Source organism: Apteryx rowi, unplaced genomic scaffold (genome assembly GCF_003343035.1).
Source record: "Apteryx rowi isolate R43461 unplaced genomic scaffold, aptRow1 scaffold_225, whole genome shotgun sequence".
In the NCBI taxonomy this organism is placed as follows: Eukaryota; Metazoa; Chordata; class Aves; order Apterygiformes; family Apterygidae; genus Apteryx; species Apteryx rowi.
The window spans coordinates 3,972-29,285 of NW_020448586.1; the positions used below are offsets into that span (position 1 = coordinate 3,972).

Consider the following 25,314-nt stretch of genomic DNA (forward strand, 5'->3'; position numbering starts at 1 on the left):
CAGGCCCGGCGGCGATGCCCTCGGCGCCAGGTCCGAATCCCCAGGCAGTTCCTGGCTCCCGGGGCCACGCGCTGGGTGAACATCGACAGCAAGACCATGGAGCGGACGCTGGAGGGCATGAGGACGCCCCACCGCTACGTGATGGACGAGGCACAGATGCACATCTACCTGCTGATGAAGAAGGTGGGCAGGGGCCGGGCCGGGCCGGGCCGGGCGGCGGCAGGGCCGGGCGCCACGGCCTGACGCTCTGCTCGCCCAGGACTCCTACCCGCGCTTCCTCAAGTCCGAGCTCTACAGGAACCTGCTGGCYGAGGCCGTCATCCCCCCCGAGACCAAGAAGCGGTGAGCGAAGGGGCGCGGGGCGCCTGGGCGGGTCGCAGCGCGGCGCTGAGCCGTCCGCCTCCGCAGGGTGTTCCCGTTCATGCGCAAGCAGCGGCACTCCAGCCCCAGCCCGGCCCTGTTCCTGCCCGCGGGCGACGCCGAGGCGAGGGCGGACGACAAGGCCAGGGGCCCCGCTGCCGCCCCCGTCCCCGAGGAGGAGGACTAGGGCCCGCCGCCCCGGCTCCCTGCCCCCGGGCCGAGGCCCCTCGGGAGCAGCTGCGTGGGGGCACCTGCCTTGGGCACCCCRAAGTGCCGGGACCCCTCCGCCCGCGCCTGGGCTGGGCGAGCGATGGGAGCAGCGGTGGGTGCCCGGCGGCCGGCACCGCGCTCGCCCCCCCTCGCCCGGCCCCCAGCACGTCCTTCCCCGTCACCGGACCCTGCCTGCAAGTAGCACTAAAGGAGAGAAGCCATATGCCCCCCAGCAGCCCCCGCGGGGGGGAGGCTGGCCCCGTTGCCCCCTTGCCCCACACCGCGGCGGCCGGCCCCGGCGCCCCTGCCGGCACCGTCCCCCCGCCCCGGGGCGCCCGCAGCCAGGCAGGCCCGGCGCGGGGCCGCCCCGTCCTCCCCCCCTCGCTCCAGCACCCGGAGACAATAAAGGACGCCGTGGGCACCGTGCGGCGGCTCCTCGTGTGGTTTTGGGGGGGGAGGGGGCGACGGGGAGGCTGCGGCGGGGCGGGCGGGTGCAGCCGAGGCCAGGAGGCCCGTGTGGCCGCGGGGCCGGCAGCAAGGCCTCGCGCCCCCTCACAAGGGCGCAGGCCCCCCGGGCGATGGCCCCACTCGGCCCGGGGAGGGAGGGAGGGATGCGTGGGGGGCAAAGCAGACCCCCGGCAGCACCCAGGCGCCAGCAGAGCCGTGCCGGCAGCCCGCCTGCCTCCCTGCAGCGCTGGGAGCGCTCGGCCCCCCCACGGCCCCCCACGCAGCACACGGGGAGGGCAGAAAGGCTCCTTCCAGGCCGGGCCAGAGGTGCGGCAAGAAGCCCCTGGGCCAGCAGCCGCGGAGGCCCGACGGGCACCGGGACTGGCAGTGGCAGGCAGGGACCCCCCCCCCGGGCTGGCAGCTGAGCTGCTTTCCCTGCCCACATCCCCTTAATCYGAGCAGAGGCCGAGGATCTCCCGGCAGGATTAGTCTCTTCCCCAGAGCCGGACCTCAGCCGCGGGGGGATTAACGCCGGCGGTTATACAAGCGAGACGGCGGCTCGTGCCTCGCCAGCTCCCAGCCCAGGAGACGAGCCCAAGGACCCGGCCCAGGCACAAGGGAGGGGGCTCACAGCCCCCACCCTGGGCCCGGGGCCTCTCCATCCCACCAAAGCTCTGCTTTGGCCCAGCACGGACCGAGCCCACGATCCGCGCTGCAGCCGAGAGGGGCTGGCTTGGACCCTTGGGGCCGTGGCATCATTCCTTGCCGCAGCGCGCGGGCACTCAGGCACGGAGGGGGTATTTATTTCTCCCGTAAACTTAGAGCGGTCTCGCTCTTGCGCAGCCCAGCCCCTGCTTCCCGCCGCAGCTGCGCTGGGGCAGGCGAGCACAGCCCCGGGAAGGCGCCGGGAAAGCCGCGTGAGGCTCGGCCTCTCCAATGGGGCTCAGGGCCGGCAGCCACAGGGCAGCGACAGATGGCCCTGCTCTCCAGGAGACACCGCGTGCCGTGCGGCTCCCTCCGGCTTGATCCAAATCCAAGCTCCGGAGCGAGATTTTTAAGCCTCTGGATTGCAGCAGGAATCCTGGGTGCAAAACCAGGTCACYGAGCCCCAGGCAGGGGGAAGGGACTGGGCGGCCCAGCTTTGTTATCTAACTCCGGCTTCCCTTGGCAAGGTCCCGTCTCCCAACCGGTCACCTCCGCCGCAGTGGGAGAGCACAGCCGGCAGCGCCTCGGGGCAGAGCCGAGGCCAGTGCCGCTGCGCTGCTCCCCAGCATTAGCGTTGCAGGCAGCACGTGAGCATGGCTCAGCGCTACGACGGCAGGAGGGGCTGGGGCACTCCTGGGTGCTGGCCAGACCCACGGACACCGGGGCCCCAGCCACACGGCAAAGCCACCCCGCAGGAGATCACTGCTAGAGAGTGGGAACTAGCTCTGCTCCGAGTTCAGAGCTAAGGGCAGCCAAAGTCAGAAATGAGCAAGAAATAACCCATCTGCGGAGTAGCCCCGAGGGGCCGCTTGCCCCTTCTTTCTAGCAGCCCAGTGCTCCGCTTCCAGAAGGGAAGAGCAGCCTCTGCCCACTACGCTTCCATATCGACAAGTCACGCTCCTGCTAAACAGCCCCGGCTCAACACTGGTTCAGGCAGCTGGTTCGGAGCTTCCCAGTTTAAGCCTTGTCCAGGGTGGGCACCACCCTTGCAAAGGGGAACATCACATCTCCACCATTTCCATCACAAAGAGGAGAGGCGTGCACTTGCTTTCCTAAGACCAAAGACAAGCTGCGAGCAGGGAAGCATTACCAGGCCACTTGGACACCTCCCAGCAAGGGGGTTTTCTGCCTTCGGGAACGTGAAGGGCTGCCAAAAACGCCGAATTCTTGCTCAGCTGTTCGTTAGCGGCAACGGCAAAAGCAGGGCACCATTTACAAACAATGCAAAAGAGGATTTATTGAAACCGTTATGGTTAGACCAAGTCCTATACAGCACAATTTGCAATAAGTTAAAGAATCGAACCAGTCTTAGTGTTAAAAAACCACACTAATACATAACACAGTGATATATGCCATCATCACCCATCTGAGTTATTGAATCAAGGCACAAAGTCATTCATTAAATACTGCAAAAAACAATTACACAGGGAATTAAGATGGAAAAAGGACTCGCTTTGTTAAGAGGGTGCTGGTTTGGCACTGATGTTTGTAATCGAGCTGCCACAGGGAGATTTGGGTCTCCAAACTACGTGGAAACATCAATGGACAACTTAAAGCCAAAGCYCCCCAAAGCTACGAACCCAGCTCTCCCGAAGGATCATTCAGTGTACCTACCAGAAAGGGTCAGGTCTGTGGAGCAACCTGAGGAGGAAGAGAGCCGAGACAGTGTAATTATGATAAGAATACAGTCCAGGCAAGTTGTCCCCTGCAATGGGAATTTCAGTGGGATATAATCTGCATCTAACACGCAAATCAGATCAGCATGCAAGCGCCGGAGCTTTCCCTCCCCACTTCCCCGCAGAGCTCCCGCAGCCACACTCCCAGCTCTGCCCCAGCCGGCCGAAGGGCAGGCTGAATCCAGCAGGCAGCGTCTCCTCTCTGCCGCCGCGGCGCTGGCACAGCCTGCGATCACACCACGGTGCCCAGCTGCACCACCGATCCTAGCGAAGGCTCAGGGACTCGCAGGGCTGCTAGGTTTCAGCCCTTTATCATGCTGAGCAAACAGGCAGCCTAAGCTGGGGGACACGGCAGGGGAGCCTGCCTCCATCCCTAAAACCACTCCAAGGAAAGTCTGCGAAAAGGAACAGCAGGGGAAACCCACTGTTTGTAATGCAGGGTACTTTGGGGTTTGTACGCTGCTCTCCAGGGAGCCTTTCCCGGCTTCCTCCCTGTCCTGGCACAGCCTGGATGCCCCAGAGCTCTGCTCTGCCCGCAGCACAGCTCCGCAGAGGCCAACGGGCCCATCGCGCTCAGCCCTGCTTACAGGTAGAGCTACAGGCCGCAGGAGGCAGAGGGTGCAAGCGCATTACTTAGGCAACTATCGGACCATCTGGAAGCAGGAGGTAAGTGTCCAGTCAGACCACTGATGCTGCACCTGCAGAGGCCAGCAGCAGATGCTGCAGCTCATTTTGCTGCCAGATTTCAAGATGTGCGCACGGAGCGAGGTTACAACAGCTGCCTGAGCCAGGAGCTGCCCGAGCCAGGAGCTGCCCAGCAGCAGGTTAAAACTCAGTGGTTGCCACAGGAGAGGAACCAAGGCCTGGACCTGCACAGCCCTGCACAAGTTTCTTATCTTACAGTATTTCTACACATGCCCTGATTTGAGATAACTCAAGGGAGGAAGGCACCAAGTAAATCCTCTCCAGCACCAGCAGAACTTGAGAGAGCTTTTTTTAGGGTGCAAACTCCATCAGGTTAAGCCAACTGTTTTCTGTCTGCCTTCCGCTCGCCAGCCAACRTGACACCCCAGCAGCGTCTGAACAGGGGTTGTGTCTCGCAGTGCAGCTGGTGTGTGGACAGCAGCTTCCAGGACTGAACAGCCTATTCAAACTGTTTTCCAGGCTTTGCACACTGTTTTTGCAGCATGCGCTGGTGCCCACCAGGAGCAGGGCAGTGCACACACGTCATGCTGAAGATGTCTCCGGGGAGACATCATCTTCACACAGCAGCCTGTCCTAACCAGCAAGACCCATTCCTTTGGACAGCCAGGCTGAACGCTTGCAGAGAACAGCACCCAAGGGTCCTCACCCAGCATCACTCCCACTCCCTAGAGGGCAGACGGGTGGCACAGAGCTGTCCTTGGAGCTGTGCTGCAAAGAGAGCTTGTGCCATTTCCCCCAGTGGCTCGTGTCTTACAGCATGCCCACCTCCTGGCAGAGAGGACAGTCCTTGGAGAAGGCTCCTCAGCAGCTGCAAGGCTGAACAAGCATTTGCAGCACAGCAGGCATTACCATTTGGGTACAGGGCTCCCAGGAGTGACATGTCCAGGTCCCAGGAGAGGTTGAAGTGCAATTCTACTCTCAAAAAAAAGGAAAAAGCATCCTAGAGCCCCCACACCTTGAAACCAGCAGGGAAGTGTCTATACCAACAGGGATCAGCCAGCCTAAGCTCATGGTGGCTTTCACTTCACCTATAACCACCCAGGGCAGGGGGAGGTGTTGATGCATTAATCAGGTGGGAGTCCAGCTCCCTCTGAGTTGCCAGTGCTGCAAAGCCTGACTGGAAAGTCAGTGGCACTAAACTCAGACACAGGTAGGCTTGTGTGACAGTAGAGTGATGTCCTTAGGAGAAAAGGTCATTTTCTAAGTAGAATGACACTTTAATGCCCTGCTGGCCCAGGTAACACCTAGCCAGATTGTCAGTTGTGGCTGGGGTCTTTCACGACATACACCCCACTGCTACCAAACCCAGGAAAGGGTGATTGCAAATCAACCTGTGGCCAGGCACCTTCCCGGTAGTCAGGAAAGCTGACTCAGAAAGGTAATCTAACAYCACGCATCGAAGCCCCACATCTCCTCACACAAGCACCCAAGAAAAAACCAACTCGGGCATCCCCAGCAAGCACGTGTTTTCCTCCAGATACAGGCTGGGTCAGCCTGGCTCTGTGGGCACGGAAGGATTGAGAGGAAAGCCCTCTTCCCTGAACTGATGACACYTCAGCAGTGGCCAAGCACTGAAGTCCCATCAGCTCCAAGGATGGGTGCTCTGGCAGCTGCTCCCACAGGCTGGGTGTACCCAGACACTGGGGGCGCTTTCCTACCAGCCACGCTTTGGTTTGMGGATCAAGAAAGGCAGCTTCTCATTTGAAACCAAGATCTGGGTTTGCTAAGCGTGCTGCTGCAGAGGAGAGGCAACTTGGAGGATCCTGGGCCGGGGCAGCCTCTCCTGCTCTCTCAGCATGCTCACACTCGGCTGTGGAATCGCATCCTGTAGAGGCGGTCCCGGATGTACTGCTCGTTGTCCACAGCCACCTGGCTCAGCCAGATCACCCTGCTCTCAGAGACATCCTCTTTCAGCTTACGCTTCATGAGAGATACAAACCCTGGTTCCTGGCTGGGTTGAGGCCCCCTCAACAACACGTAGCAGGCATGACGGCTCCGCTCAAACAGCGCGGCTGTAACACAGAGCAGAGGGTTAATGTTGGACACCCTGCCCGGCCTAAACAAAGGTCTCTGTATTCAGACAACTGGCTACGAGGCCCAACACAGCACCCACAGAGTTCAGGAGGTACCAGGAGATACCAGAAGGCCAGTGTTCAGGAACACTTCCTTGCTGGAGGGCTGGAAGGAGAGGACTTACCATTGAACACAATTATTTGGTCTGTACTATTGCGGAGCTCCAAGAGGACATTAGTGTAGGAAGGATGGAAGAGATACAGCTTCTGGAGAGCAGCTTCGGATCTCTGCAACCAACAGGACACTATCAGGACACAGACCCACGTGTACCCCAAACAACAGCACCAGGTTCACCTATTACTTTATGCTTGACAGAATACATTCGGTGACACTAATCCATGTCTGCCAAACTCATCCTGTCTGATGCCATCAACGCCAGTGTTGGGACCTTGCTTACTGGCTGGTACTGACCTCCTCTCTGCCCACGCTTCCTGCAAATGGCAGGCCTGCCTGCTACGCGCAGGAGAGAGATTTTGCCTTAGGGCTGGCTGAGTTAGCAAGGAAAGCACAGTAAGCTCACTTGGTGCTCAGGCATCCTCACAGACACAAGCTGTCACTAACACTGCCAGCCCTCAGGCCAGCGAGCTCCACCGCGCAGCCGAGCTATGCAATCAAGGCTGCCAGATACTGCCTTGGAGCACAGAGAGGATATTCACGTGGCCATGGGAGGACACCCACCGAGGGATCACTGCGTGCAGTACTGCTACTGAAGGCTCCAGGCCAAACAGCAGCAATGTCAGAGGTACCAGCCCAGCAGCTTCCCACAGGACTGTGCCAAGGCAGGGCTCCTGGGCAATCCAGTGACTTTGCTCACTGAGCCGGTAGGTCCTTGTTCTCCACAAAGCTGGGCTGAGGACAACAAAAGCTGGGAACTTCCACTAACAGGGAAGCGGCCAAGGACATCATGAGGATGCCATATAGACCAGACCATGCATARAGGTCAATCTGCTCCTAAGTCAGAAGCATGTCCATACCCCACACCCAGTGCAGAGGGCTGCAGTGTTAGTGCCACAGACAGGGAAAAGGGGATAGCTCCAACCAATTCCRGAGCAAGGTCAGGAACAGAGTAGCCATTCAGCAGCACTCACCGTTTCATTTCCTGGTATCTGGTATTCCCCCCAGAAGAGGAAGGTGGACCGGTGATCAGCAGTTGAAAGCGTGGCTGGTCCCGGGCTCTCTGGTCTGGAGTTCAGCTTCAGGTCCCAYTGGACTGCTCCAGATCCAGCCTCAACAATCATAACCTAGCAGGGAAGAAAGAAAAGGAACTCATACCAAAGAGCTCTGCAAGCCATGAGGAAGAAGTCAAGTCAGCTGTCTACCCTACATGGCCTAYGGGAAGAAGTATCTGCAACATGGCAAGACGAGGTAAGACTTGAAGCTGAGCATCACAGAATTGTTAGGCCTGAGGCAGGCCATGTCAGTGTAGTCACAAATTCTGCAGGCTATATCAAGGGGTTCAAAGTTCTGTCTTTGAAGTCGCTTGCTGAGAAGAGAATTAAAGTGTCTTCAAGAATTTGTTGAAAGAGATTCTTTCACAACCAAAAACTGCTACAACCAGCTGGAGAGACAGCACATCCTACCAGCTGCACCTCTACTCAATGCCTGTTTGGGCTGGGAGAGGCAGAGAAAAGGGAAGCTAAAAGGAAGAGCTTGCAAACCTTCTTCCTGTTGGGTCCGATTTCACTCTCAAGGACAATACCAAGAACATCGGGTTTGTAGTAACCAAGCAGCGGCTCGCTAAGAGAGAGGAAGAGAATGGASAGATCATAACACACCCTGAGAAAGTAGCACCTCAGATGGCTTGGGTCTACCCTCTTCTTTTAGAGAAGCCTGTATCCTCCCACCAACTCCCCTAGTAAGAGACTTGACTGATATAATGCTAGYTTAGCCTGGTACCGCTCCCAAATCCTAGCCCAGTCCAAAGAGAGCCATATTGCAGCAAACACAGAATGAATCAAAATGTTGTGCTCCTCCATTTTGAAGTGGCACCTGGTATTTGCTAGCAGAGGACACAAAATGCAAAAAGCATGATCCAGATATGAACACAGAACAGGCTTTTATGTTTTGGAYGAAACAATACAATACCATATGGTTACAATACATTGTATACAGTACAATACAATATGGAAACAATACAATACAGTATTATTTCATCCAGGACAAYGATGCTGCTGGGAAACTGAAGATGCCATACCCTACCCACAATAGCTAGCATTACCTCAGAATACGGGACACATTGAGAGTCCACAAGTTCTGAAGATTTTGTCCATTGATCAGCATAGCCATCTCTGACTTTACAATCAAGATGTTCTCTCCTGACCCACCAGGAACTTTTGCCAGGTAACGAATGTCCCCAGAGCTAAAAAGAACAGAGAAATGATTGGGCTTTCTTGGTTGGAGATGTTGGCTTGTTCTACATAGTAAAAAGTCAGAGGCTCAAGATAAGAAAAGACAAGCTCGGCTGGGAGGCGAAGCACCAGGCTCTGCAGTTGCCACACATTGGACGAATTGTCCGAGGTAGCCTGCATGCAAATAAGAAACCCCAGCCTGCTTTCTGTGAAGCCCTGAGGAGGCCATCAACACCAGCCCTCTCGCAGAGGCCTGAAGGTGCTCTTAGGCCAACAGCAACATAGCCAGGAAAGAGCAAAGTCAAAGCAAGTCTTCCCATCAGGAACACCAGTACCCTCCAATACACCAACAACCAAGCCATAATGCCCTACCTGAGAAGGGGTAAGCGGCGTGTTGTGTGGTCGATGTTCTTCTCCCACTGAGGATCTTGCTCAAGGYTGGGAAGCTTCATTTCCATCCCAGTTGCTGCACTGTAGAGATTTTTCAGGGAGTATCCATAGAGAGAGTTTGCTGTGCAGAGAAAGCAAGAATGATGTAGATAAGTTACCCTGCCCTTGCTCTGTACTCTACGCATTTCCAGACCACATCTGAAATGAATCTGGCAGATCAACTGTATTTTTAGGGCTTACATCATAGAGTCGTAGTGCTATTTTGAGACGCAAGTTTGCTTTTGAATGCCTTTAATGTCTTATCTGAGTATTCCACAATAATCACTTGTGATTTAAATGACTACTTAAAACTTAYATTTTCAACATTTTTTCAAATAAAATTACTATTTAGTGCTAGTCAAGTATGCAAGAAACCTGAATTGAAGCAGAAGGACCCCCTTCTCTTGGCCTTGAATAGCTCTTTCACTAGTTGAAAGCACAACATAGCTTTTGAGAATTGCAAAATATTCTTTCAGACTACTGCTTAGTAATGACTGATTTCACAGTTATAATCACTCTTTTTGATTAAAGTTTCTAAATTTAAATCACAAACAGATTCACACCTGTATAGAAAAGGAAGTAGTAGGAGTCAGGCTTCAGAACAAGCCTGATATAACGAGCCTTCCCATCCATGTTCAGGATTCCAGTGGATCCTATCTGTTTGCCATTTTTTCCTGAATGGATGAATGTCTTAATCTACATAGGAGGAAGAAGGAAAACGAAAAACAAAAAAACACACAAGTGTTAAAGTTGCATTGCACTGTTACTGCTCAAACTCAAGGTGGTTTCCAAAGCTTCTGAGCAGCTGGTACTGAACAGCAACTGAGCAGGAACAGCATAAGCTGAAGATGCAAAGCCTCTCCCTGTCTTGGGAGGAGTGGGCACAAGTCACATGATTCCTCTGCCGTGAATACTTTTGCCTGGAAGCAAGTGTGAAAATCATTTTCAGCACAGTCACTTGCCACGAGATTTCACCACCTCTGCCAGCCACCTCCGATCCAGGCTGGGACAGCAAGCCCCATCATCGCTAAGGACAGYGAAGATCGATTCCAGCCTACTGAACCGTGACAAAGGTGGAGAGGACCTAAAGGCAGAATCAAAGCAGCTGATGGAGTAGGGGGAAATTTGGCTTTTCGTAGTACCTGGCATAGCCTGCAGAAAGCACTGTGCTGCTAGACCAGTTAACACAGCTCTGTTTCTCTCCTCTCAGGCCTGACAAGGGTTGGGAGGACCCAAGTTCTAGGCACACAGGAGCTCTGCTACATATTTTAAGAGCCCTACTCTACTTCTGCTAAAGCTGCCAGGAGTCCATGCAGAATAGAAAAGCCAATGGGTTTCTTTATATTCTTTGTGCAGGTACCAGCACAACAGAATCCACTGAAAACATTTCAGCTGGGAGAACAAAGACTGAAACCAAGATCAGATTTAAATGACTGAGAAACAGTCATGATCTGGGGAGAGCAATGCACACTGGGCAAAAGAGAAACATCAGACCAAGAGAAACTGCATCCATCAGAGATGCCAAGTCAGGCAGTAACTGAGACTCTTTCCTGTTCTTTGAGAGGGAGAATCTAGGAAACAGAAGAAAATCTGCTATACTTGAAGTGAATCTAGAGAGTCTGGTGAGAGAAGAAGGGATTGAGCTTGCAGGGGAGAATGAAGGACGCAGCTGGAGAGGTAGAGCAACACATCCACCAGCTCTTCCCAACCTCCTGCACTGGGAGGAGACACACACCATCTCTTGAGGAACAGCTTCACCTTCCCTTGCGAGCACTGGTTCAGCAGTTGCCCCAGGACAGTAACGGCCAATGATATTCATATGACAAATGAGAATACACGACACAAATAAACAACACTTTACTCACTGCACTGTTTAATAACTCTGTGAGCTGCTACAGGCAATGTGCCCTGAAAAAACATCATTTTTTTCAGGATGCATTTGTGCTGAAGCTCACAGCAGGCAGGGGTCATTCAGACTCCTGCAGAAAAACAGCCGTCTAAACCCCCTGCTATCCAAGCATACAGACCCTTCCCCACGGACTGCCCAAAGCTCTGCCATTTCAGGGAACAGCAGTATAATCTAATCAGAAGAATTAATGTTCAACCTGAGCCCTTGTTAGCAACAAAGTTAATTCACTTAAGTACTAAACCTCCCTTCCAATGAGATTATTTTTCCAAGCTGCAAAGCTCCATTTGAGCAGCACACATTTTATATGGTTTTTTGGGGGTTTTTTTGGAGAAAGAAGTGTACTTTTACTTAAGTTGACAGAGCTCTTGCCAAGTCTTCTGGAGGGAGGAGCAGGAGAGGGGGGAGTTTCATACCAAGATAGCTAGAGAAGTTAAATGGAAAACAAACCGTAAGGCAGCTTTACAGAACAGAAACTGCATTCAAACATTTCTTGGCTGCCTAAGGAAAAAACAAAGTCTTGAGATAACTGGGATAACAAGTAGCAAAAAGCAACGAGGGAAGAAAACAAAAGAGAAACGTAGGAGTAAGAGAGGACAGAATTTCTGATGACTCTGGCAACAGCAATGCCTCGGACAGCAAAACCGAATCTGCTTACAGGGTGCTCTGGTACGAGAACACAGGGCTCCCACTCCTCTGATCTGACCTGCAGGGAACCGGAATTTCTGTATGCTTTATGCAGAACAGATTTGTGCATGCAGAAGATGTTGCACCACTCAAACACAGATGCAGAATTATTTGTATAAACACGCTGTTAGCTGCACAACATTTCCCCTCTGAGAAATGGGATAAGCAATACTGGAATAGAGATAAAGCAACTAACAACCGTATCACTAAATGAACCCTAGTTAGAATTAACCAGCACAGTGACACCAGGAAGAGAACTGGGCAAAGCAGACCATAGGCTCAGATATGAAAGATATCAAAAAGGCCAACAGCTGTACAACGGCGCTGGCTGCCAGCACTTTAAGTTGAAGTCCCTACACTTTGATGAGCCCCAAACCTGCCAGGGTTTGTTCATTTCCATCTTTCTAAGCAGAGCCTCAGAAAACTGCAAGCTCATCTTGCCTGGGCTGACTCCACACACAGCCTACAAGCACGTAGTGAGGAGCACACACTGGAAAGGGGGAGGGATTCCCATCAGGCTTCTTCTTTTTCTTTTTTTTTTTAAAGCCATAAAACACTTGCACTGATTTGGGAGTACATCTCTGCAGGGTGGGAAAGAGCCTACCCCAAACTCGGAGGCTTCTGGGCAGTTCCTCTTAGATGTCAAGAGTGCAATCAAGTAAACATTCCTGCTGTGCCTAGTGGTCTGGCCACAGGGTTTATCATAGCTTTAGAGTGACATACCTTATCTTCTGCGGCAATAAAGATTATCAGGTCCTGAACACCATCGCTATCCACATCTGGAATCGCTGACAAGGGAGTCAGCACAGTATAATTAGCTCCAAAGTCACTGGACTGTCTCCATTGAACTTCCCCTAGAAGACATTGTTATTGGAAAACGTTCACTAAAACGCACTTCAGATTGAAAGGTTTTTAAATGCCCTTCTCCTCCAAGTACTTTGCAGGAGTCAGTCATTTACAGCCCATTAGCACCACAAGCCAATCAAATTTACACTCAACATGGGGTATTTTGTTGTATTTCTGCATTTCAACTAAGTCCCAATACCTAGGATTTCAGCTGATACTGGAAAGTAATCCCAGTTGCCCGCAAAAATGCATCCTAACATCCTAGGCAAAAATCAATCAGCAGGCCACAAAGAACACCTTGCTTCTCCTGGTTGTARGCTAACAAGCTACCCAGCATGTTCATGGCGTGGAGAATCCTTTTTTGTGATCTGAAAAGATGATACCGTGTGCTGAAATTTGTGTAGACAGTCCTTTACGACCATAAAGAAGTTGAATTCTAATCAGAGCATTCCAGCTCCTCCTGACAAAATGCTTTCCTGGAACTTGACTCCTGCAGATCTTCCCAGTTGACACGGCCGGTCACAATTCAATTATAACCCCTACGCTCTCCCTTCTTTGAAGAAGGGGCACAGCATGTTCAGGCAAACTCTTCGGTCTTTTTTTTTTGGGGGGGGGGTAAAATTCAGGTAGCAGGATTTGGGTTTTTAAAAAATTGGGGGAAGGGATCTCTTCGACGACTCGAAGTCAGTTGGAGTGGCTTTACTTGGATAAAATCCACCCTGGGCTGCTGGAGATTTTCCAGGCACTGACCACATGCAGTGGAATTTGTTGGGGGCAGGGCGGGGGTGGTTTATCAGGGTTTTTCTTTTTAAGGACGACTTAARGGACTAACTAGGTGCTCCCAAGGAAATGGTTACCCTCCCCTTTAAGCGGTATCAAACACCGCAATCATCACTGCAGGAATGCAAAGAAGCATCTGTTCTTTGTCAGGAAGGCAGCTGCACCGCGTGCCAAGGAATTTCTATGCTGCCTGCAATAATTTAAGACAGGTTGCATTTCCAGTATGATTCCTCCAAAGCTTTCACTGAAACACTGAAAAAGTACTTGGATTTGTTACTATGACAACCGATGTGAAATAGGAGAGTGCCCCTAGGAAATAACGGGAAGGCAAAGAACCCTACCCCTGCAAAAACCAGCACACAAAGGAAGGAGAGAACATAAGTTTTAAACAATTATATCCCGGCTTCCACACAGTCCAAAGCTACGACAGAAAGATCAGGCTGCTGAAATGCCTATTTAAATGGACATGGCTCTATTCTTTCTTGGTTAGACAGCGGAAGCAGTTTTTGGAGGAGCATCTTACTGTTTCAAAAGGAAGTCCGATCTAAYGGCAGCAGGTACCAGTGAGATGGATTCAAAGCAAAAGCTTTCATATTCCTAACACAGTCCTCATGGAGCATGAACTGTGACTCCAGTCCCATCCTGCTCCATTAACGAAGATCTGACTGYGTTGTCAGATACCTAGAGTGCTACTCTGCTTCCTCAGAGCCCAAGATTACAGCAAAAGCAGGGCAACATAAGCCAAGATGGAAAGCAGACGTGTACCTAGACAGGAAATCTAATTTGGGGTGAAGGGGGTTTTTGTTTGGTCTGGAAGAAATAAAAATCGGGACTTAGATGACTGAGTCCAGCTCTTGCTTCAAGCAGCTGCAGAGGATGCACGATGGCTTGCCTCAGACTTGCGGTGGTCCAGAAGCACATAGAAATACCGTGCTTTCCCAGTGTGCAGCAGTCGGCAGCCCACAGGCCACCTGAGCCAAAGGCAGCACTTTAGTATTCGGTCRTGTTTGACTCTTCTCCCAGGTCCTTGCACACTTGCTCAACTAAACACATGTAAACTCCTGGCATCCACAGTATAGTGGATGTGAAGAAGTATTCCCCTTTCTGTTTTCTCTGAACCTATCCCCTTATAAAAGAACCAGGGAGCAATGAAGAATTGAGATAGTAAACCATTCCCTGTTCCTCTTTTCCTATCACTCACAGTTTTATAGACTTCTCTCTCCCTGTCACGTCCTCCACACTGAAGAGTCCTGGTTTAGTTGGTGATTTCTTGCACAGAAGCAATTTCACGCATCAGATCATTGTGGTTCCCTTTCTGCTACACTCCTTACGAGACCAGTGAGGATCTGACCTGCTCACAAGGTTCACAGTGCGGGCTGCTGGAGGACAAGGTATCAAGAGAAGGTGTCGCAACACACTTCTTCCTGTGCTCCTCCTTGGGACTCTGCTTCTGGCTACGGCAGAGAYGGAATACTGAGCTACACAGACCTTTGCTTTGACCTGGAACAGCTCATCTTAAGCTTTTGTGTCCCAGTTTGCTTTTAGGATAAACATGCAGGAATGTTAAATATCCTACACAAACAAAAGAACACAATACCTACAGTTTCTTTCTTGTTTTCTCAGGCCTGTTATTCTGCCAAGAAAGAAAGCAAGGTTTAACGCAACTTGAATTAATAGAAAAGCACTAACTTTATCAGCGTCTGAAGATCAAAAATACATGCCAGACACTTTCAGATGATAATCTGCTTACCTCTCCTTCAGTCTTCCCACAGGCAGAGGCTAAACAGGCTAAGATCCCTGGAATCTCACCAATTTTCCATGACAGTGAATCATTAACAGTTAAAGATTGTTCTGGCTACTGTTTTCAGCACAATGTGATGACACTCAGACCTTGCCACCTTAAATACATCTAACAAAACCGGGGATTTTATTCTGATCCGCCCTCCTAACCCCCAGTTAAAGTCAACTGCACTAAGAAACCTCTTTTAACCTAGTTAAAGCCATAACAAAAAGGTATCAAATAAGTCTGCTTCTGGGTTATTCACTTTTCTGTCTGAAGCAGTTTTTATCTTTTGCTTTTGACTTATCTTTGGAGCGCTTTCTTACCGCATTGTTCCTGTGACTCGTGGCTTAGCCTGATTCCTTCTCCATATGCTTGTGCTATTTCTTTATGGTCATCTTTAGCTACATGTCTTTGGCTCAGCAGCCACGTTTCTATGTTTTGACCTAAAAGCAACTACTCCATTAAAAGTCTATAAATAGCCTGTTTGAAAGCCTACTGATGAGGGGAAACTGTGCTAAGATACAGAAGCATTCTAGCTATATCTGTGTGTGTGCATGCCTGTTTGTGTGTGTGTCTGTGTCCATTCCATCTATACAGGAAACAAAAAGCAACAGGAACAGTTTTCCCTCAGGTTCATCTTGCTATTTCTCCCCCAATTTTTGGAAAAGAGGGGGTGCAACATCAGATACAGAAGATGGGATTCTAGGCATGTTTCCAAGGAAGAATGCACATTGTTTCTAGCCTTTGCACAAGTGACCCCAAAAATGGAAATGTATTYCAGTCTTCCTCAGGGAGGAAAGTTCAAGGTGTAAGAGGTGATCACTGCCCTGTCCCTAGAGAAGTACAAGCACTCTTTACCCTCTCTTCCTCTAGGCAAGATGATGAAGAATCTTTCCATCTGCAGGCACAGACATCAAGAAAGCTTTCTAGAGAAACCATGAAAAATCCTAGACTAGTGAAATAGACTGGCAAGTTCTTGGAGCTGGTGGTGGTAACTTAAGTACAAACTTATCCCAAGTGCTCTCCTTGATGACTTTTAGACCTTAAATCCCTAGTGCTCCCATTGCTCTTGCTGTTGCAGGCACTCCTAGCTTTCACACACAAACGACCGACTGAGAAGCATCTCAGGTTTCTTTCCAACCTGTAAGCGTATAAAGTAACACTCACAGCTAGCGACTGCGTCTCCTATTTCAAAAGCTGTTGAAAAGCTGTTCTTGTAACACTGTAACTGGCACGAAACACCACAAGAGTCCAGCCTTTGGAGCAGGCAGGCTGAGAGAACAGGCGCTTCTCAAAGGTCCAGCAAATGGCTCTGGCAAGGTTTTCAAGCTGATAAACACCCTGTGCACATCACTCACGTACCAGCACGTCATGCTGACGCTCCTAGCCTCAAAGGTCTGAAGGGCACCAAGCGAGGAAAGCAAGTAACGCCACACCCGTATTTCAGCAGGATCCTGCTCGCCACTCACCTGTCTGCTGGTCAACTGCAGTAAGAGACACCGGCGTCCCCACGACTAGGCAACCCGGGGCCTGAGCCCCGCCGAGCTGCTTGATGCCACACTCCATCCATTCAACTTCCTCAGCAGCAGGCCTTTCCCAGAGTACGCTGCCATTCGTGCCAGACACAGCAGCGATGAAGGCACATGGAGAAGGCAGACCTGGAGAGAACGCATGTCAAAGGGAGCGCTACCTACGCCTACCTTTGGTGCTCTGCACCATCTCAGTGCTGTGACTTGTCTTCTTCCTCTCCCCATGCAGCTAACCTGCTTTTCTCTCCCATTCCCCCTGTCTTTCCCCTTATCCCCATTTCTCTTCTGGCAGAAGCACACAGTGCCTCTAGCTTTGCAACACAAAGGAGAATTAAAATGATGTGCAATAATCACACATGAGCACTTAACTCAGGACATTTGCCACAGCAGCCTCACTCATCAGAACTAAAAGAGAAAGAAGAGCCCTCACCACAAGGCCTTCTGTGTCTGAATCAGTTACCTTCATCCAAACAGGATCTGTTGAAGCTGCTGCTGCCATTGCTAGCTTTGAAAACAAAGATGACATCTTGCACTTTGTCCTTGTTCACATCTTCTATAGCCAGAAAYCGGTAGGCCACTGTAAAGGAGATCACAAGCTAGACACTTGTAAGAACTGCCTGCATCAACAGCGGGGCTAACTGGAGCAAAACACAAATTCCTAGAGACCTACTCCCTGCCTCCCTCTGCAGCAGTGCTACATCAGGACAAACTGCCTCCCGTACAAAAAACTGCATCTAAATGAGTTCTAACGAGTAGAAGTTAATGCCCAAGGCTTTCCTTCATTTGCCATTCCCCAGAGGATTTGTCCTCCCATACAGCCAAGCATCCGGAATTTGAAAAATGTCAAACAGAGAACTCTGCTCTTGGTGTGGGGTTGCTATTCCCCAAATATAAATAACCCATAGAACATCGAGCTCCAGATAAACCATCTTTCTCACTCCCAGCTAAAACCAGTCTCCTTTACCTCAAAGTAGCAAAACTTCAGATTTAGGCATTAAAGCACAGAGCTGAGTCCCTGCTGCTGAGCACTATGTCTGCATTCGTAGCAGACATACGYAGCACAACCACTGCACATGAGACCAAAGAAAAGCAGTCACAGAAGCGAATGCAGAGACACCAAGGATCAGCACCCAGGTTAAAGAGTCGATTAAAGCAACCACAAATTTCTGCAATTCATAAAAAAAATGAGAGGCATTTCCTCTTCACCCTTCCCTTTTAGCCACAGATAAGTCAGAAAGTCATACTGATAGAGGAAGAATGCCTAACGGTTCCCACACCTAAGCTCAAACTTCAAGGGAATATTTTACAGACCAAACTTCAATAAAGATTTATTTTCAGATAACCTTCCTCACTTTTTCCAAAAGAGGCCAGCCTGCTACCTTGTTAGTGCTTCAAGAGCAGGATCTGATTTCTCTGTAAGACCCTGTAAACACCTCCTGGAAGGCCACTTCAGTTACGATGGGCCATTGCACATCCAGGTCAGGCATTCACAGTTCTTGCTCTCAAGGGCAGCATCCCCACAGGCCTGACTCCAGATCACTTTTAGGGAGAGTTTCACAATCAAAATTTATAACACAAAGGAAAAGGCCTGTTGGTAAGTATTTCTTCCGTTAGAGCAAGCTCACCTGCATYGTCATAGTTTCGGAACCACGTTCGTTCGGAAACAGGCCTCTCTGGGCAAGGAATGATGAATGAGAATGCGAACACAATTATCAGACACAGAAATAATGAGATGAAGAAGGCAGCAGTGCGCCACCGGGACAGCTGAGACAGCCGTGATGACTGCTTGCTGACAACTCTTCTCTCGACAGAGTTTTCATGGTTCTCCTGAGCTTTTACATCCTCATTCTTCAGAGGGTGGATCTCAGCTTCTGCGTCTTTGTTATCCATCACAGCTCATTCATCAGTATTCGGGCACCCTTTTCCCTCTTCACCTACAACAACGGAAAGAGCAGTTAAAATAGATTTTGGATTACAGCAAAAATGACAAAATATTCTGTTACTACCTGATATCGAAGCTGGAAAGATTTAACAGTAGGCAAGCACATCAGTGCACTGTCACACAGCCGCATACAAAGGGACTTTGGTCCTGGAGGTCTCCCACACGGAGCAACGGGGAAAGCCTGTGGGATGCAGAAATACCACTACTGCTTCGGAGGAGGAGGAAATCAGCACTGCTAAACCTGGAGCAAGGACAAAGGAGGCTACAAACTCTCAAGATCTCTACGCCGAAGGGACTGACATGGTCTGTAGGTCTCTCTCATGAAAGAGACACCAAAAGCTCATTTCGATGAAAAGACTCCTTGCCACTTCCAGTGTATTTCAGTCCGATTCCTGGCTGGATAGGTGAAAGGAAACTTCTCACTTTCATACCCTAACACAAAGCCATTCCCTAGCATAATGAACACAGGAGCTTCCCCAGCAGGGAGAGAGAAAGAGAGAAACACSAAAGTCTTCCATTTAGGAACAAAACAAAGGTATTCAACACCATCTCAGATGAGGAACCACTTGATATCGTTTTGCAACCCAGTCCCAAAGAAGGCAAGAGCCTGATTACTTACCTGCAGGGAATAAAAAGAGGGCATGAGTTGAGACTAAAATTGGCCAAATTTGATTTCATCAGAATGGAAGAAGAGCTAATAACTGCTATTCTAGTTTCTCCTGCTAGAACCATTATCTATAATTACTGAAACTGCACTTGGGGAGGACAATTCCCCCTTCCTCCAAATAATGAAATCATTTTTCTTCAGTTTTTCTGATTATCCTCTTTCTGACAGGATCGGCCAGGCTCCTCTCTCCCACTCTGGAGGGCTGCAGCAAGCACAGCAAAGCGCAGAACCTGCACGCAAGGAGGCCCTTATCCCAGAACTTCCTATTGCAGAATGCACAGCCCAAAAACCTTCATCAGTCAGCCCAAATCAAAAAAAAACAAACAACCCCCCCAAAAAACACCCGTCTCCTGGCACTCACGTAGGTGATTTCAAAGCAGCAAACTGACAAGCTCTGTCAGAATACCTTGAGCTACAGCTACAACAGGGTTTTTTTCTTTGTTAATTTGTTCTGAGAAGGGAAAAAGAAAAAAAAAAAGGCAGTGAGTGACAGAAGTCTACAACACAACATCCACAATAATAATAAAAATCAAGCATGTATTTAGTTTTCAGGCCTCTAACAGTGCTCCTGTTAAAAATTTGATCCTAAAAAAAAAAAAAAAAAGGAAGGGAAGAAATAAGGAATAACACATTCCAGGAGCCTTGGGAAAAGCTGCATGACCGTGTGTCATAAAAAGTTATATCAGAGCAAATAAACATGACAACCAAGCCAATTTTCCATGACTGTGCCCTAACAGTCACATGCCTAGATCATCCGCCTGAACAATTTGCTTCCCCTCTAGAAAGCAGCTTTAAACTCAGTCACCAATACACAGCACAGAGAGGTTGCGCTTTCGAGTCCAGTGACAACAGTGCTTGTTATATCTCGTGTTTTATGCACAAACCCATTTCACAGGAGATGAGAGTCATCCCTGGGAGGCCAGGTTCCTCCAGGCAGACGCCCTACAACCTGAAGTCTCACCTCCCTGGTCTTCAGGGATTCAGCGAGAGCTACAGAGGTCCCTTCCGGGTGCAAATCACAAAAGGGCAACAGAACTACTGCAACGCAGAAGGTTGAGCGACTTGGACAGTCCGACACGCTGTCAGTCACCTAGCTAACGACATCATTTATTGGACTTGTAAGGCTGTATTTATAAAGCGCTTACTCCAGACTGAGAACACTGGCATTTCTTCTACGACAGTACATCGAGTACAAGATCTCACTCCAGCCAATTTAATTCAAGCTGCACAACACCATGAAAGTTCAATTAAATCAATAACGTAGGAGGCGTATCTTCTTCCAGAGATCTGCACTCCAAAGACCTCATCTGCCCTTCACATCAGTCTACCAGCACCAAGAGGGACAACTCCATGCGGTTGGCTATTTCAAAACCAACTGCAGCGCTTGACAGAAACTTGACGAGAAAAGTCAGTGGTAGATTTCAAACGTAAAAGATGAGGGGAAAGAGAGTTGTGTATCCAGCTTTCCCACCCAGACCTGGCCACTGTGCTGGTGCACTGTTTCGTTATTACGGCGGGGAGCCAGCAGACCAGCTCTAAGTAGGACAGCCATCGGGAGGAGCTCCAAGTCCTCAAGCAGGTTCAAGTCCCCCAGTCACAGGCTTGAGCAAATAATTTACTGGAGTCAGCAATGACAGCCTTCACCATCACGGTAAGAGAGGAGGAAAGTAGGAATCAGTTACACGAGCTTACGCCCAGGACTTTTCTTGTGATGAGCCAGACGGCTCGTGTTGCTCTGACATACCTGTCTTCACTGGTGGGGAGACACGGCCCTTCTTGAACGCTGCGGTAACCACCAGCCTGCAGCACAGGCCGCGACAGGACAACCCCGACCAGCCTTTCCAAACAGTCACACTGAAGCATAAAGTTGGGGAACTTCTGGGACAGAGTTGAGGGCTTCCAGCACCTACGATTCTTCCCCAAAACAGCACAGAGCAGCAAACAGGATTCCGCTCTCCTCGGTTCAAAACTGACACCATCTTAACGTTGTACTGAAGGCCTATTTTTACGACTCAATACAAATCACGCCACCGTCATTGAGAATGGGATGAGAACAATAAAAAACGGTGGTAATTATACTGACAGCCCCAGCAATTCCCCTTCTTTTGCAGTAATGACCCTAGGAGTCAGTGCTTACAAAGAGCCCTCCATGCCTTTAAAGCAGTTCCTTTCTGTTTTCTTTCGGCATTTGAATAATGCCCTTTGCACTCCTGCCAGAGCATACGGAGTGCCAGAACAGCGATCAGAGAGGGCAATGGCAACGATTCAAACAGTGCGGGAAATCCCATTGCCCGCAGTTGCCAAAGTACATGCTACCAGCATGTGAAACAGTCTGATCTTTGAACAACAAAGAAGTCTGGTAATCAGTTTAATTAAGGCAAGCAGAAAACGACAGCACGCATTTGCAGATGACTTTGCCCTCCTCTAGCAGCAGACATTTTGTCTCCCTCTCGCAGGAGACGCAAATAATCCGCCAGCGAGTTCAAAGCATCCCAGCACCTTGCCGTGAAACACGCGGCAACCGAATAGCGTGTTCCTGCATTATTAACACATGCTGCACACGCTTGATATTGTGGCTAGCGTCAGCTCTCTGCTCAGCGGCAGTGGGCCTCACCACGAGAAGCCACAGGAGAGAAACTTCATAAAAAAGGAAATAATAAAAACCCATGCACAACATCCCCAAACCGGCACTGAACCCGCACAGCCCAGAGAGCGTTCTAGTGTGGAAGGGATCCATGTCTCATAAAATGTCATTTACTGGTACGTGCTTCCATCCACAAGGCAAACCAGTGAGTCTCCAAGCTCCAAAGGCTCTTCGTCCCCACCAGGATTAGAAGCTAGGACTACTCACTGTTCAGAGTAAAGGAGAAACTAATATTTCCCTGTCCCACAGTACCAACGGTGCTTTCAGGACAAATACACGGCTCCTCAGCATAACTCACCTTCACGGGGCGTTCGCTTTCCTCGTCTCCCGAAGCTACAACGGAGATTTGCAGATTTCCTCTGATCAACCAATCAAACCAGTGAAACTTCTGCAGCAAGCGGTTGACGCCAAACCGCAGCTAAATCTAAAAGACAAGCTATCGTTATCAATCAGCTGGAACTGCTTGAAAGTAAAGAGAACAGCACAAAATCACCTGTATGAGAACCAGTGAACTGAAACCATTTAAATATCACTGTGACGGAAGGTTTAGCTCATTTTCCATCCGTAAGATACCGAACCACAACATTTCTAATTACAGTAATCTCACAAGATGCCAGTTCTTCTGGGAAAATTTCTAGCAATGTATCACATTAGATTTGCTGTTCAACATGTTTTTATCTTTCATGGAACAATGAAGTCAGTCTACGACTGGCTATTTTAGAAACCAAACACAGTGTTTGGTTTTTGCTGCTGTTTTTGCTTTTTCAGACCCCTTACAGCTGAAAGGTTCCTTTTTGTCAGGCAGAAATTTTTGAAGCCGTAATCACAGCTTGCAGTCAATAATGGCAAAACAGCTTCCAAATTCTGCTCCGTGCAAGACACAGTGTTCCCTTCATGGCTGTCTTCCCACAAGGAGGCTGCTCAATTCTGATCCAACGCACCACGCAGCACTGCAGTGAACTCACTGGGCAGTCACCTGCCGCGACACCCATGGGTCAAATTCTTCCCCTTCCTGCAGCCCCACTTACAAAAGCGTCTAGCCAACAGGAAACATGCATAAAATTTCCCCAAACGCAGGAGATTTTCCTCTCCAGATACAGTTCACTCCATTCCCGAGCCTGTAGTTTTGCTGGGTCACTTGCAGCTCATAACTCTTTCTTGATAGCAAGTCATCGCCACTGGTTTGCAGGGAGAACGGCGCTGAGGAGACCGTTCCCTTCCGACCTCTCCTCGCTCCTTCTTGCGTCCTCACAGCTCGTTTGTAACAACGGGGTTTGTAATGAGAGCTCACCGCACAGGCACGCAGCCCAGGGCTCAGAGAAAGAGCTGTATTCTGCTGCTAGTGTTGCCTTTTTTTCTCCTCCCCTCACTCTTGCTATTTTATCTCTATCATCAAACTTCCTTTGAAAACACCACGGACTTCTTAAACGATACTTAACCTTCCAGTGCAGACAACTCACGCTGGAGTGCATTCACAGCAAGTGAATTAAAAACTTCTCCAGGACACAAGTAAATGTCATTTCAGAAAATGGTATATCTGTCATTTTTTAAGAGAAAAGTCATCTTTTCCACGGCAGTTTTAACCACAGTCAGGGGTTCAAGTAGAGAAACCTGATCTGTTTAGTCAAGAAAAAAACGATGTTCTACTACTTTTTCTACGAGGGCAATAGAAGAGCAAACTGCTCTAAGATGAAGAACAGCATTAAAGCAGCAGAGCTACCCAGGACTGAGTATAGGCTAGGCCAGAAATAATTAACAAACAAAACCACCTATCATATATCATCCCAGGACTTTTAAATTGCACTGGATCAAAGTTCCTCACCCTTAGTGATTCCTGCAGATCCCCTGTGTTAACGTTAATAAGAACCAGCTAGCAACGTATTTGCATCTGTAATAGTGACTGTCAGACACATACCCCTGCTTCAGCCCCAGGGCTTCCCAGTGTGCATCAAAAGCACAGCAACTTCTCCGCACTTCCAGAGATTTAACCCGTCAGCAAGTCTGGGGAGCTCTCCAGTCACGAAAACTCTTTAGAATAAGCTGCGGTCACTTCATATAAGTTCATTAAAAAGACAAAAAAGCACATTTGATAAGGTGAGAACTTGTTCGGCATATCGCCAAACAGCGTCCATGCTGCCCCCGGGGTCCCTCCTGCCACAAGCTAGGGAGGTTTACAGCAGCATGAAATAAGAGTCATGTTCCACCTGCTGTTGTCTTTATCAGCCCTCCCCAAGCGATCTCCCTTTTCTCCCCCCCCCCCCCGAAAATCCAAGAGACTGAACTTTTTGTTTTCTTTTTCCCTCTTATATTTTTACATTGCAGAAAGATCGTTTACAGGCCATTCCACCTGCACAGCCGACCCTGCTGAGCCTCTCAGCTCCGGCCCCCACACGCAGCCCCTCAGCAGGGCCCGCTCCTGCCCAGGCGGTTGGGAGGGCCGCCTCGAGTTTCGCTAGCTGCCCGTTTCGCTGAGCTGTCCGCCTGCTTCTGCACGAGAGGCTGCCTCGCCGCTCGAAGCCCATGACTCTCGGCAGTTACGTAAGCAGCTTTTGCTTTCCAAAATAAGGAAAAAAGTGTTGAGAGGGAAATAAATCACAATTTAACACATTAAAATATTTTTCTTTCTGCAAAAAACCCTTTAATTCATGCTTGCAGACTAAGTTTGTGACCTGCTGGTGAAAAGGGAAACAGGCATTTGAGACCCCTCTCCAGAAATAGTGTGGAAAATTTTGTGCTGAGCTCTGTACAGGTGAAGGGGCTTCTTTTTTTGTTGCTGTTTAAGATATAGACCCTCATTTCCAAGTGCTGTGTGTCTCCTGAGGACTCACATGTGGCCTGTCAACCACAAAGGATAAACTAACTCGGGTCAAATGAAGGATCAGAGCAACAGGCTACTTTTGCAGAGTCGAAGGCTTTCTAAAAGGCATTAAATTCATTCCCAGGCTTCTTGATACGGCTTGGAGCAGCTTCTCGGGCTGCTTAGCTCAGACAGCAAACTCTTCCCAACACAGGAACAGGCAGCAGGGCTGGATCGAGTGCAGCAGGAAGCATTCAACAGCTGTGGTCTTTCACACAGAGCGGTTAAGCACCACCGCTCCTCACCTCAGACCCAGCTAAGGCCAGAGCAGAAGAGGCAGGTGACAGACCGATCCTCCGGCCAGCAGGATCTCACCAGCAGCAGCCAGGCGGGGGGCGAGGTTAACCYGAGCTTTCGTCTCCTATGCCGGCTGCGAGCTCCCGTTCTACCCCCGCACGTTGTGTCACCGAAGCGGTTGGTTTGTGACTGCTTCTACTAAACTACTTCAAATTCCCTTTGTCACCACAGAGCACCCGAGATAACGGCAGAGGACTGGAGACGTGCCGCGATTTCTTCTCTTTGCTACGACAAACGCTCAGTAGTCGGAGGAGGTCGCAGAGCGAACGACGGGGGACACGGAAACGCTCGTGCGCTGAGCGCCGGGAAGCTGAACCCGTCGCGACAAGCTGCGACAGAGGCGCGTCGCAACGGCCGCCGGCAGCCGGGCAGCGCGGGGCCTAGCGAGCGGGCGGGGCCCGGCGAGGACCCCGCACCCCGGCA

General features: G+C 50.2%; 2 protein-coding genes and 1 long non-coding RNA gene across 3 annotated transcripts in view; 1 reads left to right on the forward strand and 2 right to left on the reverse strand.

The window, feature by feature from the left end:
* RGS11 (regulator of G protein signaling 11) overlaps positions 1-547 on the forward strand; it is a 4,206-nt gene extending 3,659 nt beyond the window's left edge. Inside the window, exons 9-11 of the mRNA XM_026065315.1 lie at positions 4-183; positions 260-342; positions 409-547. Coding sequence (XP_025921100.1) covers positions 4-183; positions 260-342; positions 409-547 — 402 coding nt within the window. The remainder of the gene's footprint in view (positions 1-3; positions 184-259; positions 343-408) is intronic.
* A 2,386-nt stretch (positions 548-2,933) lies between these two features.
* On the reverse strand, positions 2,934-18,216 carry FAM234A (family with sequence similarity 234 member A). The gene is made up of 11 exons (XM_026065284.1): positions 18,110-18,216; positions 16,945-17,080; positions 16,425-16,613; positions 12,270-12,400; positions 9,517-9,649; positions 8,897-9,035; positions 8,395-8,535; positions 7,835-7,913; positions 7,265-7,417; positions 6,301-6,403; positions 2,934-6,115 (listed from the first exon to the last, which is right to left on the reverse strand). The coding sequence occupies exons 1-11, from the start codon at positions 18,119-18,121 to the stop codon at positions 5,904-5,906; spliced, it is 1,428 nt and encodes a 475-aa protein (XP_025921069.1). The 5' UTR covers positions 18,122-18,216; the 3' UTR covers positions 2,934-5,903.
* Positions 18,217-18,390: 174 nt separating this feature from the next.
* LOC112965857 lies at positions 18,391-25,301 on the reverse strand. The gene is made up of 4 exons (XR_003253411.1): positions 23,653-25,301; positions 22,036-22,161; positions 19,500-19,544; positions 18,391-18,418 (listed from the first exon to the last, which is right to left on the reverse strand). It is a non-coding gene; the product is annotated as an uncharacterized LOC112965857 (long non-coding RNA).
* Between the last annotated feature and the right edge of the window lie 13 nt (positions 25,302-25,314).